Source organism: Nicotiana tomentosiformis, chromosome 3 (genome assembly GCF_000390325.3).
Source record: "Nicotiana tomentosiformis chromosome 3, ASM39032v3, whole genome shotgun sequence".
In the NCBI taxonomy this organism is placed as follows: Eukaryota; Viridiplantae; Streptophyta; class Magnoliopsida; order Solanales; family Solanaceae; genus Nicotiana; species Nicotiana tomentosiformis.
In genome coordinates, this window is record NC_090814.1 from 83,218,192 (window position 1) to 83,229,771 (window position 11,580).

The following is an 11,580-nucleotide window of genomic DNA, read 5'->3' on the forward strand; positions in this document are numbered from 1 at the left end:
GGGACCTTAAAGTCTAATGAAAGATTCACAAAGGGATACAAGGGGCCAATGCCTACCCGGTTCAGAGCCTTTTGTGCCTCGTTGAAAAGGCTCAACGAGCCAACCTCGTTAATCTTGGCCTGGTCCTCTTCGGTAACTAGGCATCAGAGGAAGCTGGCTACGCCCACCGGAGCAGACAAGACCCGGGCATCCTCCAGGACTGTGAGAACGACTGTTTTCTTGCGCTCGAGGTCCACGTTCGGTGCGGGAAATTGCTTCACTAATCTTGGGCTCAAACTCGGCCTGCCAACTCCCGAGGGCACATCCTTCCTCAGGATCTCCAGGTGACCAAGCCCGGAAATATCCTCCAATGCGTCCATGTCCATGCCGTCGAAAAATGAGTTGAGGGGATCATCTGGGCCCTGCGCTCCCTCACCTGACTTTTCTTTGCCCGCTTGGGCCTCTTCGAACATAGACTCAGTGTAGGAGGGCGTCTCCACGATGTCAATAACACCGGTCATCTCCTTCGGGACAAGAGCAGCTTCTTGGGAGGCTGCAGCCTCCATCTTCCCCTCAGGTTCTCGAGTTAGAAGGAGATTGAACTCGAGGTCCTCTTTCTCGGTCGTCACCTGCTCCCTAGTAGGGGTCGACCTATGAGCGACGAAAATGTCATCTTCTTCGGGCTCGCCCCTGAGCCGGTATAGAAAGTCAGGGTCCGGTACCCTGGACTTGGTATTCTTCTTGGGCTTCCGAACTCGGGTGGCTGCTCTCTTCTTCCTCTTCGCCTCGGGATCCAGGAAACCGAGGACTTTCTTTTCCTCCTATGCGGTAGCCAGAGCTGTCCCGAAATGGAGGGCTCGACGGGTAATGACGTATCCTCATCCTCATCCAGCGGCCTAAGTTCGGTGGTCTTAGGCAGACCTATAAGAGAAGAGAAAAGGTTAGCATTGTGTAAGTTGGGACATAGTGGTAACTATTCAGGGAAGAACCTCACCGTGAGAACGGGCCTCCCATTTGCCTTTCGAAAGTTTTTGCCATGCGCGCTCAAAGTATGACATCTGCCTACAGATCCCCTCGATCCACTCCTTGAACCGGGAGATTGCATTAGGAACTTGGGCAACAGCTGCATGGCCGCAAATATATGCAATGGGAGAAGGAATAAAAAGAAGTTAATACTTAAGGAAGACGGCACTTACGAGATGCTTTCCACCTCTCGGGGAACGACAGAAACCGGGTTTCACCCGAACAAATCTCCCCTGCCAGCCTCGGTCTCTATCCCCGTCAATGCTCAAGAAAGGGGCCTTACTTACTCGACGGACAAGCTTGATCATCCCCCCTCGGAAAATTTGGGGGTTACATAGGCGAAGTAGATGGTCGAGGGTGAACCGTGGGTTGTCAGTATTGTTCATAAAATGATGTAGGAGGATCACGATCCTCCAAAACGATGGGTGAATTTGCCCGAGGCACACTTCGTACCTCTTGCAAAAAGCCAGGATTACGGGATCTACTGAGCCCAGCATAAATGGGTAAGTATAGACACTTAAGTAATCCTCCACGTGGGTAGTAATATCGTCGTTTGGCCCGGGGACGACCACATCTTTACCTTCCCATTTACAGTCTTCTCGGACTATGGGAAAGGTATATCCATTGACAAAGCATATGTATCTCCATGCTCCCTCGCCCCGATCTTGTTAGCTAGAGGCCTTCTTGACTTTGAAAGCATCCTCGATAGAGCAACCTTCAGGTATGAAGCTCTTCATAGGAGGCTCCTGAGCTACCTCGACGCCCGTGGCCGGATGGGAAGACAAGGGAGCTACTTGTTGCATTACAGACTCGGAAGTTTTAGCCATCGTGATCTAGGAAAATATAAAGATTTGAAGGGAAATATTAAGACTTGAAGGAGAATATAAAGATTCGAAGGAAAAAATATGAAGATTTGAAGAAAGAGTATGAAGGTTTGAAGGTCAGAGATGAAGATATCCAAGAAAAAATATGAAGGTTTGAAGGTCAAAGATGAAGATATGAAGGTTTAAGAAGCGGGGTATGGAGATTTGAAAAAGTTAAAAGCCGTTAGAAAATTCGAAAAAAGCTAGGATCGGAAAGTGAAAGAAATGCAAAAGGTCGAAGCTTTTATAGGGGGAAACAGTCAATGTGCTACGTTTCACATTCCAACGCAGCCAGCCGGTGACTGACACGTGTCCAAAGTCAGAACGACGCGACTGACATGACGTTTTGGCTTATCTGTCACCTCGGTTGTAACATTCGAAGGAAGGAACCGGGGTTCATCTATTGTTTCCCATAATTTTGGCAAATCTACTATCCGAAAAGCGAGGGGACTATCTGTATACGGGTAAAATCGGGGATAACGCACACCCCAATTTTTCGGTGAATAAAACGAAGTAAGGTTACGAACATACGAGATCGAAAATCGAAGCTGGGAACTCTTTATATCGAGGCTCGTGAAAAGTGAATGAAGTGTTCGCCATCGCACCTGATAAAACGACGCACCCCGGACTCGGGATGAGTTCTAAGACTTCGGAGAGCACAGTGAACGGTTATACAGGATGGATAGAGGACCGTTATATTCGCAACCAACCAGATATCATGGCGCGGACCTTGCTCGATGACAGTTACAGATCAGTAATTAATGAGAAAGGAAGATTTTTACCTTTTTAGACTTGTACTAGGGATGAAACTCTCCTATTATATAAAGGGAAAGTTTTTCTTTGATAACACACATTGTAACACGAAAATCAAGGTAATACAAATTTATTTTTTCTACTCTCTAGCTATTGCAATGTTCTTACTTTACTGTTTGTTCTTCATTCACAATTGGCTTTGAACCGAAGATCCGATCAAGGGCAAAACTATTGTTCAACCTAAGTTCGAGTTGGGCCGTAACATTACAATTGGTTTGATTATTCATTTTATCTATAACTCGTTTATCTAATATCCTTGATTATTTGTGTTGAATCAATCCAAATATCCTTAAAATCGCGTACAAATTTAATTGTTATCCGTTTTAAAGGTAAACAACTAGACATTACATGCTCCTATCGAATTTATAAGACCTATAGGGTATAGGTGAGCCGATGCTCTAGCTAGCTTATGAGAGTTGGAAAATAAGCAAGATGACTAGCATTAAGTTTGAATTTTAATTTATAGATTTATAGATATGGACAATATAAAATAGTAGGTAAAACTTATTAGATACTAGTCAGTGGTATCTAATGAGGTTTACGACCCACCCATAATGATTTTAATTTTTGATTTTTGTATTTTTTAATTTGAATTTTTGTATCATACTTGGATTCTATTATTAATTAATGTAATTTAGCTGGCTGTGACACATTATCTATTATATTATTTAGTGTGAATATTTACATGTAATTAATTTTCAAATAATTTTATAGATATTTTCTACATCATCATGCATAAATGTTCAATGCAAAAAATTTAAGTGCGCTGATTTGTTCAAAAGTTTTCTTCTTAAATTATAATTTATAACCTTTTGGCCAAGCTCGAAAAATCAGCTTATTTTGAGAATTATTTTTTTCAAAAGTACTTTTCGAAAAAATACTTTTGGTGAAAAGCAGTTTGTGTTTGGCTAATCCACCATTTAAAAAACACTTTTGAACAATAATTTGTGTTTGGCCAAGCTTTTCAAAAAGTGCTTTTAAGTGTCAAATTACAAATAAGGACATGAAGAGATTTGCTTAATAGTTAATATTATATAAGTAGATAAATAATTACAAATATTTATTATTAAAGTTAATAACTAAATTTTTTATTTTATTTAATTAAAATATAAAAATAAAATTAAAAAGTACTTTATTCTTTCAAGATAATTTAAATATATCAAAAAATTATTCAATAAATATGAAAGTTCATCCCAAAAGTCATTTTATATTACTTAATAGTAGGGGTGTTCGTCGGTCGGTACGGTATTTAGATATTTCGGTTTGATATTTTCGGTATTCAGTTTCGTAAAATGCTATACCAATACCGTACCTAATTAAATTCAGTATAGTTCGGTTTTTCTCCCTTCGATTACGGTTTATTCGGTTCGGTTTATTCGGTTTGAATACTAACTAGTGAATAGAGTCATAGAGGGTAATATTCTTAATTAAAGTACTCAAAAGTACAAAACTAAAAACGTCTGTTGACAAAAATTTTGTCCAAAACCAGCAAATACCAACCTAGAGAGAGAAAATTTAGAGAAATATCTTGTTACTTGCTTAGAGTTAATTGACGAACTTAGAGAATAAAGGAAAGTAAAATTTTAGATTTCATATATTTAAGTTATAATTAATAAAATGTGTATTGTGCAATATAATATATATTTCGGTACGATATCGGTATTTCGGTATTTTATTTTAAAATATCAAATACCACACCTAATACTAATTTTTGTTTAAAACTTAAACCAAATACCATACCGAATACCAAAATTTTTAATTTCGGTACGGTAATTCGGTATTTACCAAATTACGCACAACTCTACTTAATAGTTTAAACTAAGTAAGGTTATTTTGGTATATATAATATTTTGCAAAGGGTATTTTTGGAAGGAAGAAAAGTCAAAACTGCTTCTCCTTGTGATTCTGGAAAGAAGCTACTTTTTTTACTTTTTCAAAACTGCTTCTGCTTCTAGCCAAAAGTATTTTTTTCCTCAAAAAAAATTTGGCCAAATACCTCAAATTGAGGAAAGAAATATTTTTTTAAAAAAATAAATACTTTTGGCATGGTGAGAAGCTTGACCAAACAAGCTATCAATGACGTTCTTTTTTCAAGCAAGTAGTACATTATATAGCCTTATAAGACCGTGTGTTACATATGTCAACCATATTACTACTTCGATGTTTAGAAGTATAAGTTGTCATCTTATAATACCATACATAAGATCATTAGACTTTTAAAAATCGCGACAGTATTGTTTTCTTCTCCCCTGGACGACACTATTGTTTGAATTTGTAATAGTGTTTGATTATTGAACAATCGTCTAAAACTTTGAAGAAAAAAACTACTACTACGCTAGCAGTTGGGAAAGAATCCAGTTATTTTAAGGCAGTTCAATTATTAAGGATTGAAATTGCTCTAACACGAGTAATGGATCGGTTTTAGCAAGTTAGACAATTTTACGGTCATAAGATCTTGAAAGATAAGGAAATAGAAAGATGTTGGAAAGATAAGAAGTGCCGACATTCATATATTGCAGTTTATATTCTGAGGGCCAATCACGTCAGTTGAGAAGGCCACGTCCACAGTAGTTTCCCATAAAGGCCGTACCACGCGTCCTATAACAGAGACGTGCTGCGTCGAGTAACAACGTGTGTCTCTCACAGAACGCCACTGCCATGCAAAGGTGGCCAATTGGTTCAATTTTTCCCTCTATAAACCATTCTCGTCTTTTGTCTTCTCTCAAAACAGCTATCTGCTTTCTTTCTTTCTTTTGTTAAAACTAAAACTATTTGTACGGCACTTGTGTCAGAAATCCCCAACAAAAAAAAAAAAAAAAGAACAAGGGAAAATCGTAAATTATCTGATCAAACTTCACTGTTTTTTCAGCTTTGATTATGGAGGCGCAACTGCACCATCCCCAGGATACCGGGTTGCACTTAGGTGAGAAATTCTCAACGAAAAATTAGAGGAAGTGTATGTTTATATGCCCTGTTTCTTGATTGTCTGACTTGAAATTGTTTTTATGATTGAAGGGGAAGGCCAGGGTCAAGTTCATGATGAAGGTGAACAACATCATCATAAGAAATCAGTACTTAAGAAGGTTAAGGCAAAAGCAAAAAAGATCAAGGATACTCTTAAGCATGGTCTTGGACACGATCACGAACATGAGCACGAGCACGAGCATCATCCACTGCAAGGTGAACACGAGGAAGAAGAAGAAGATGGAACTGACGATGAAGAAATGGAGGAAGGTGCAGAAGTTCATGGTGGACCCTGTACGTTTCACCCCCCCTCCCAAATTTTTTTATTATTTTTAGCACATAAAATTATTTGCTTCCTGACTTAATGACACTGAGTTTCTTGCAATTCATTGGTCAGACGCTATTAGGAGTAAAGATATTCGAAAAGAGGATGTTGGGCCAATGGTCAATTTAGAGAATCCAACTAGCCCAAAGGAGGATCGTTACGATGCGACAATGAAAAAAGAAGAGGTGCATAGGCCAGTTTTGCAGAGGCAAGACGAATTTGCAAGGCCACCATCTATGGAGGAAGCTCACTTCCCTGAAGAGAGGCATAGACCACCTTTTGCTGAGACTTATCAGACTAAGGGCACTGATCATGTTACTGCCCATGGAAAACAAGAACACCAAGGACTGCAGGGGCATAAAATTGGAGCACAAACAGGCTTAGAAGATCGTTACACCCCCCACTTCCGAGAAGAGAGATACACACCACCTTTTTCTGAGACTTGTGAGAAGCATGAAAATGTTGGAGCACCAACAGGTCTAGAGAATCCTATGCATAGGCCACATGCTGCTGCTGATACACATGAGACTATGGACATTGATTATGTTACTGCCCATGGGAAATTAGAAGATCAAGGACTTCTGGGGCACAAAATTGGAGTACCAACAGGCATAGAGGAGGATCCTCACGCCCCTAAAGGCCGTCCCGAGTTGAGCCCGAATCCAACCAACTATCAGAGTAAAGTCGCTGATCCAACAGGTGCCAGTAAGTGTCACGTCTCTTAAATTGCTATAGTAAAATAGATGGAACATGTTTTGATTGAAAATTGAAAAGACGTTATATGATGCATTTGTAACAGATAATGAGGAGGCAGGAGTTAGTCCACTTGTTCGATCATTCGAGAAGATGGGTGTGCACGATGCTCCAGAAACAACACTAAAGCAACGGACTGAACAAATAAGGCCAGAGCTAGGAGCAGGGGAAACGAAATTTGATCGAGGAACAGAACACAGCCTATATACAGGATCACATGATCAATTTGCACCACAGGAAGCACCTACTGATTTTCCCTCAGTTCCTAAACAGACTGAATCACTTCCTAAAAGCATGAATCCTAGCAAGCCAGAAGATTCACCTCAGGACACACTAACTGGAAAACCAGGTAGCTATACAGAGAAAATTTCATCCGCCACATCAGCAATTGCTGATAAGGCAGTTGCAGCTAAGAATGTTGTTGCCTCCAAGCTTGGCTATGGTGGCACAGAGGAGGAATCTAGCAAGTCACATGCAACCGGAAGTGATGAAGATAAAGCAAAAACAAACTCAGCAGCTGAATTAGCACAAAAAGCTGTGAGCACAGTGGCAGAAAAACTTGCTCCTGTTTATGAAAAAGTGGCGGGTGCTGGCACCACAGTCATGGCAAAAGTTCAGGGCACAGCAACTGGAGTAACAGGACATGAAAGCAGGGGAGGAGTTGATGCAGAGCATGAAGACAAGACTAAAGCTACCGATAAAGGAGTTTCAATGAAGGAGTATTTGGCCGAGAAATTTAAGCCTGGAGAGGAGGACAAGGCGCTGTCTGAGGTGATTTCAGGTTCACTTTCAAGACAGAAGGAGAAAACAGAGGAAACAGGGGAGGAAAAGCTAATTGGGAAGGTAACGGAATCGGAGGAAGTGGAGAGGCGATTAGGTCCTATTGAAGACGCAAAGAAAGAAGAAGATGGTGCTTCTGGAGAAACACAAGTTGGCGAAGGCTTTGGACAGGGTGTAGTGGATAGGCTTAAAGATGTTGTAACTACGTGGCTTGGGAAAGGTGGTGAAACACAGACGTCCACAAATGGTAAGCAAAATGTATCAGATGTTTGTTGTAGTTTTCCCACATCTATTAACAATATTTAATTTAGTGCTTATTGAGTTGATTTTTCATTTTGGGATTTAGGAACAAATTCTGCTGTGGATGGAGGTGCTGTAGTTGGAAGGGGTACATGATCAGGATGTTTGCAAAATTGAAGTTGTACAACCATGATTCCTTGACTTCTTCTGCTTTGCATTTTCGCTTAATTTTCTTTTTGTTGTGGTGTCTTCAAACCTAAGCTTATTTCTAGGAAAGTTGTATTTTGCCTATTCTGTGTTTTGTAATCACACATATTTAGTTGTAGTATATCTGTTGTGCTTCACTCCAGCTAGTTTGGGGTTCTGTTGTTTTGTAAGTAATCCACTGAACTGTGAAACTCATGGACAAGCGGGCAAATGGACATGTGGTTTCCTGTACCTATTGGTGTTGTGTTCCACTGTGTTTTCTAGTTTTTCCTAGAGGCGAATAAATTGAATTGGGTCCTTACTCAGTTCTTTTCCTTACCAAGAGGCTGTTTAAAATCTGAAACTGAATATATAATGTATCTGTTTAATTTGAAATATAACACGCCATTTATTTCCTCCGCTGCTACTGTGCATAAGGCGAGGAAACTGAATATAGTGCCGAGCAATAAATGGAACTGGGAAAAGGTTTGGATCACGTTTTACGTTTCACTTGCCATCTTTATCTTTATAGAGGATTTCCAACTGGTCTCCAATGGTCAATTTGTTTTTGCTGTTTGGGCCGTTAGGGAGATGTTCTCCAACTTGTATCAAAGCTTTTCTCCTTATATTTTCGGCAATCAAATTAAAACAATAAAATTGAATTTAGAGGGATATGATTGTCACTAACCCCTTGCGCTATTGGCAAATTACCCGGAACTAAACCTTTTTCCTCCCATTTTGTTATTTGAATGAATACGAAAGTGGCTACCACAGAACTTTTTACTAAGCAAATTGAGCAAAAATTATGGAAACATAGTAATACTGAATTTCTTTGATAGCTTAACAGTGTATTTTGATTCTCCACCTTACGTATATACCAGTATCTTTTGTAAGTGACTCTATTGGAATTGTATATCCTAGAAGGAACAAGCCACGTAGTACTTAAGTTTCTATAGTATATTAACAAAATAATCTTTTCTACCCACAAAAAAAAACAAGAAGAAGGAGGAGGAGCAGTCCACGCCACAATGTCCTCCGTTTCTCGATACTTTTACAAAAATACAGCGTAGAGAAAGAACAGAAGGTTTAACTGAACTACTGAAACACTAAAAAATTGTCATCACAGAACTTCAGCTAGAACCTACATAACATTTTCTGAGGTTCTGTTCTTGTTCAGAGAATTGGGAAGTATCTCGCGTATATTATTATCGTGTAGTCCCAGTGTATTTCTCCTTTTCTATAATTTCATAGTTTGGTTTCTAGAGGACAAATATAGAAGCAACAAGAGTTCACATGGTTGGTACTTTGCATATTTCTCGTAAAAAGAACAAAACTAGTGTCTCGCTATCCATTTACATTAACGTATTTGATGGAAGTTTAGTATGTTAAATTTTATTCTATTATATTTTATTGGTAGTAAGTACAGAAACACCATAATGCAGCTGAAAAGTTAGCTTAGTTAACACCACAAATGTCTAATTATTATTTAAAATTTGAATTGTTTAATATATTTAGGTTCTCTATTATTGTAAAAGTTGTACAAAAATGTATTATTGTCAAACATTCTGAAGGATTCAAAACAAAAAATATAAGGGAAGTTGTATACGGGTAAAATCAGGGATAGAGCATACTCCGATTTTCCGCTAGAGAAAATGGAAGAACGGCATGGACACATGAGACTAAAATCGAGTCCGGAAACACTTCGTACCGAGACCCCTGAAAGAAGAACGATGTGTCGTCATTGGGCATGATAAAGCGACGCTCCCCGGACCCTAAACAAGTTCTAAAACCTCGGGAAACACGGTAAACGGTTATGCACGATGGATAAGGGGCTGTGATATTCGTAACTGATCGGATATCACGGCGCGGATCTCGCTCGATGTCGGTTACGAATCAGTAATTAACGAGCAAGGAAGATTTTTACCCTTTTTAGACTTGTACAAGGAATGAAACTCTCCTACTACATAGAGAGGAGATTTTCTTTTTTTGCAGGCACATTGTAACACATAAATCAAGGCAATACAAATTCATTTTCTACTTTCTAGCTATTGAGACAGTTCTTACTTAACTGTTTGCTCTTCATTCGCAATTGCGATCGCACCTAGGGTCCGATCGAGGGCAAAACTATTGTTCAACGTAGGCTCGGGCCGGGCTGTGACATTACGACTGGTTTGATCATTCATTTTATCTTAACTCGTTTCTCTAGTATTCCTGATTATTTGTGTTGAATCAATCCACATATCCTTAAAACCGCGTATAAATTTAATTGTTATCCTATTTTAGGGTAAACAATTTGGCGAAAGGATAATAGTGGTGATTTGATACGAATCTCCATAACACACCATATTTTACGCTTGTTTTTTAAAGTTTTAATTTCAGGTTAGTTCAGAAATGTCGAACTCTCATTCTGTTCACTTGAACATTGACGCTGAGTCTGGCCATCATGATGGGAATAATAATTTGGTGCCTAGCAACGAAATGCCTCCCGCTGATCCCAACGGTGTCCCAGTTGCCGATCCGGTCAATGCTAACTTACAAATAGCCATCGACGCCAATTTGCCAATCGATCCTAAAAATAGTGTTCGCGGGGGGACACCGACCGGTAGCTCATGAAGCGTCCAAAGGCGAAGGTGATGGGGTAAGCCTACGGCTAATCTTTAAAATATTGCAGGCTCAATAGGCGACAATAGCGCAGTTGCAGAATCAAAGCCACGCCCCCAACAAGGTCAAGCCCGAACAATCCCGGGAAAGCACCTGAAGAAACGAGCAAATCACCAAGAGATCGGGAGAAGCCGATCCCGGGGTCAATCCCGAGATAATGAAAATGCTAGAAGCACTAACGAAGCGGGTGGAATCAGGTGAGAAGAGAATTTAGGCCAATGACAAGAAGGTGGAAACACACTGTCACTACCCAAACTCTCTCCGTATAACATCGTGACGGCACCTAGTCTCTACGACTAGGTAAGCCTAACAAATTGCGGAAATAACAATACTAAAGTAAAACTTGGCAACTAACTACAGTGGATAACTGGATAACTAGTAACAATGCCGTTCGACATGTACAATAACAAATACTCTATAATACACAATCTCCCCAAAATTCGGAACATCGTAAGTCACAAGCTACAGGAGGAAAACTAGTATATCTATACACCAGAGTCTAATAAAAGAAGTACGGAAGGTAAATGACATTGGAGAGAATAGAGGGAGACTCCGATATCTGCGGACGCGACAGATGTACCTTGAAGTCTCCGTACAGCAGCAAGCACTCTCAGCTAGTAGCGGGGCTGATAAGAAGTACCTGGATCTGCACACAAAACATGTGCAGAAGAGTAGCATGAGTACACCACAACGGTACCCAGTAAGTGCCAAGCCTAACCTCGGTAGAGTAGTGACGAGGTCAGGTCCGGGCCCTACTGGGATATAATAACAAGACAGATGATATAATAAAATGAAGTAAAATAGAAAATTTAACAGAAAGAATTCATAGAGGAATAACAACACACAAACAATGTGATAACAAAAGGGGCGCTCCCGAGATACCGTCTCGTAGTTCCAAAAGTAAATAAGATCTCCCGAGGTACCGCTTCGTAGTCTCAAAAGTAAATATTCAGGGGAAACTCCCGAGGAACCGCCTCGTAGTCTCAAAAGTAA

The 11,580-nt window shown here is 39.8% G+C and overlaps 1 protein-coding gene across 1 annotated transcript; it reads left to right on the plus strand.

Annotated features, from left to right (window-relative positions):
- The first annotated feature begins 5,401 nt into the window (after window positions 1-5,401).
- On the plus strand, window positions 5,402-8,265 carry LOC104117318 (low-temperature-induced 65 kDa protein-like). Its single transcript, XM_009628362.3, has 5 exons — window positions 5,402-5,601; window positions 5,694-5,936; window positions 6,040-6,672; window positions 6,767-7,747; window positions 7,847-8,265. Exons 1-5 carry the CDS (start codon window positions 5,556-5,558, stop codon window positions 7,894-7,896), a joined length of 1,953 nt encoding a protein of 650 aa, XP_009626657.1. The 5' UTR covers window positions 5,402-5,555; the 3' UTR covers window positions 7,897-8,265.
- Window positions 8,266-11,580: the final 3,315 nt, after the last annotated feature.

Excerpts from the sequence above, each read along its gene's own strand:
- LOC104117318 (XM_009628362.3), top strand. The coding sequence starts at position 5,556 with ATGGAGGCGCAACTGCACCATCCCCAGGATACCGGGTTGCACTTAG. Across the intron at positions 5,602-5,693 it reads GGATACCGGGTTGCACTTAG|GGGAAGGCCAGGGTCAAGTT; the intron begins GTGAGAAATTCT and ends TTATGATTGAAG. Across the intron at positions 6,673-6,766 it reads CGCTGATCCAACAGGTGCCA|ATAATGAGGAGGCAGGAGTT; the intron begins GTAAGTGTCACG and ends CATTTGTAACAG.